We start from the raw sequence: 1,374 nt of genomic DNA on the forward strand, positions 1-1,374 counted from the left end.
TCTAATTTATAAAATTAACTTGTAAAATAAAGTTTGTAATAATTTATATACTAAAAATTAGTTTTATCTTTATTTCATTATTATATATATATATATATATATATTATAATATTGAATTTTTGCATATTCACATATATGCAAAATGAAATACAAATTTTGCTTCCATTACAAGATATAAGAATAAAAAGAAATTAGATTTTTGACCAATTCTCAAACTAAACCTTTAGCCGCCTCTTATCTCATCTTACCTATCTCTCTCTCTCTTTCCTAAAACAGAGCCACGTTTAGCCGCCGGTCACGAAGGAGTTGCTACGTATCGTGTCGTGACATAAATGGCATCTCTGCATGAAATATCTATATAAATAGCAGGGAGAGATGCAAACTTTGAAAAAAAAAACGTGAATTAAAAGTGAGAGAGAGATGGGAAAAGGTGGAGTAGCCATCGTGTTATTGCTGTGTTTGATTGTGACGGCCACCGCCGAACAATGCGGTCGGCAAGCCGGTGGGAGTACATGTTCCGGCAACCTATGCTGCAGCCAATACGGGTGGTGCGGCAACACCGCTGCATACTGTTCACCCTCCGAGAACTGCCAGAGCAACTGCTGGGGTGGAGGTGGAGGTGGAGGCGGAGGTGGAGGCGGAGGTGGAGGCGGGGCGAATAATGTCCGGGCCACATATCATTACTACCAACCAGAGTTACACGGGTGGGACCTGAACGCCGTCAGTGCTTATTGCTCCACTTGGGATGCCGGAAAATCTTACGCTTGGCGCAGCAAATATGGGTGGACCGCTTTCTGCGGCCCAGTTGGACCTACTGGCAGAGACTCTTGTGGAAAGTGTCTGCGGGTAATTAGCGACAGATTTTATCGGTTTTTTTTTTCTGGGTTTGGGTTCGTTTCTGCAGAATTGAATGTTTTATGTGATAATGCAGGTGACGAACACTGGGACGGGAGCGCAGACAACGGTGAGGATTGTTGATCAATGCAGCAATGGAGGGTTGGATTTGGACGTGGGAGTATTCAATCGTTTGGACACCGATGGACAAGGGTACCAACGTGGACATCTGATTGTTAACTATGTGTTTGTGGATTGTGGGGACAACCTCAACCTCGTCCTCGATAGTCCTAAGTGAATATAGCAGTGTCGTATCAGACTGCAGAGTTCTATCAGTATTCAACTTTCTTTGTTTTTTACTGTTATTAGAATCGCAGTTCATGAGTTTCGACTGTGCTAGCTACTTCAATAAATGTTATGATAATGCGGACACAGTGAGTGACGCAGAAACTAGTTCAAAACCATGTATCTTGGTTTTGATTGTTCTTGAAAGTTCCACGTCATCAAGAACAATAAGAAGAAGAGTTATTGGTTACTTTA

General features: G+C 41.9%; 1 protein-coding gene across 1 annotated transcript; it reads left to right on the plus strand.

Moving 5' to 3' along the window:
- Positions 1-226: 226 nt before the first annotated feature.
- On the plus strand, positions 227-1,374 carry PR4 (pathogenesis-related 4). Its single transcript, XM_047307692.2, has 2 exons — positions 227-846; positions 932-1,374. Exons 1-2 carry the CDS (start codon positions 421-423, stop codon positions 1,130-1,132), a joined length of 627 nt encoding a protein of 208 aa, XP_047163648.1. The 5' UTR covers positions 227-420; the 3' UTR covers positions 1,133-1,374.

This window comes from Vigna umbellata, chromosome 5 (genome assembly GCF_029865625.1).
Source record: "Vigna umbellata cultivar VRB3 chromosome 5, Vumbellata_1.0, whole genome shotgun sequence".
Lineage (NCBI taxonomy): Eukaryota > Viridiplantae > Streptophyta > Magnoliopsida > Fabales > Fabaceae > Vigna > Vigna umbellata.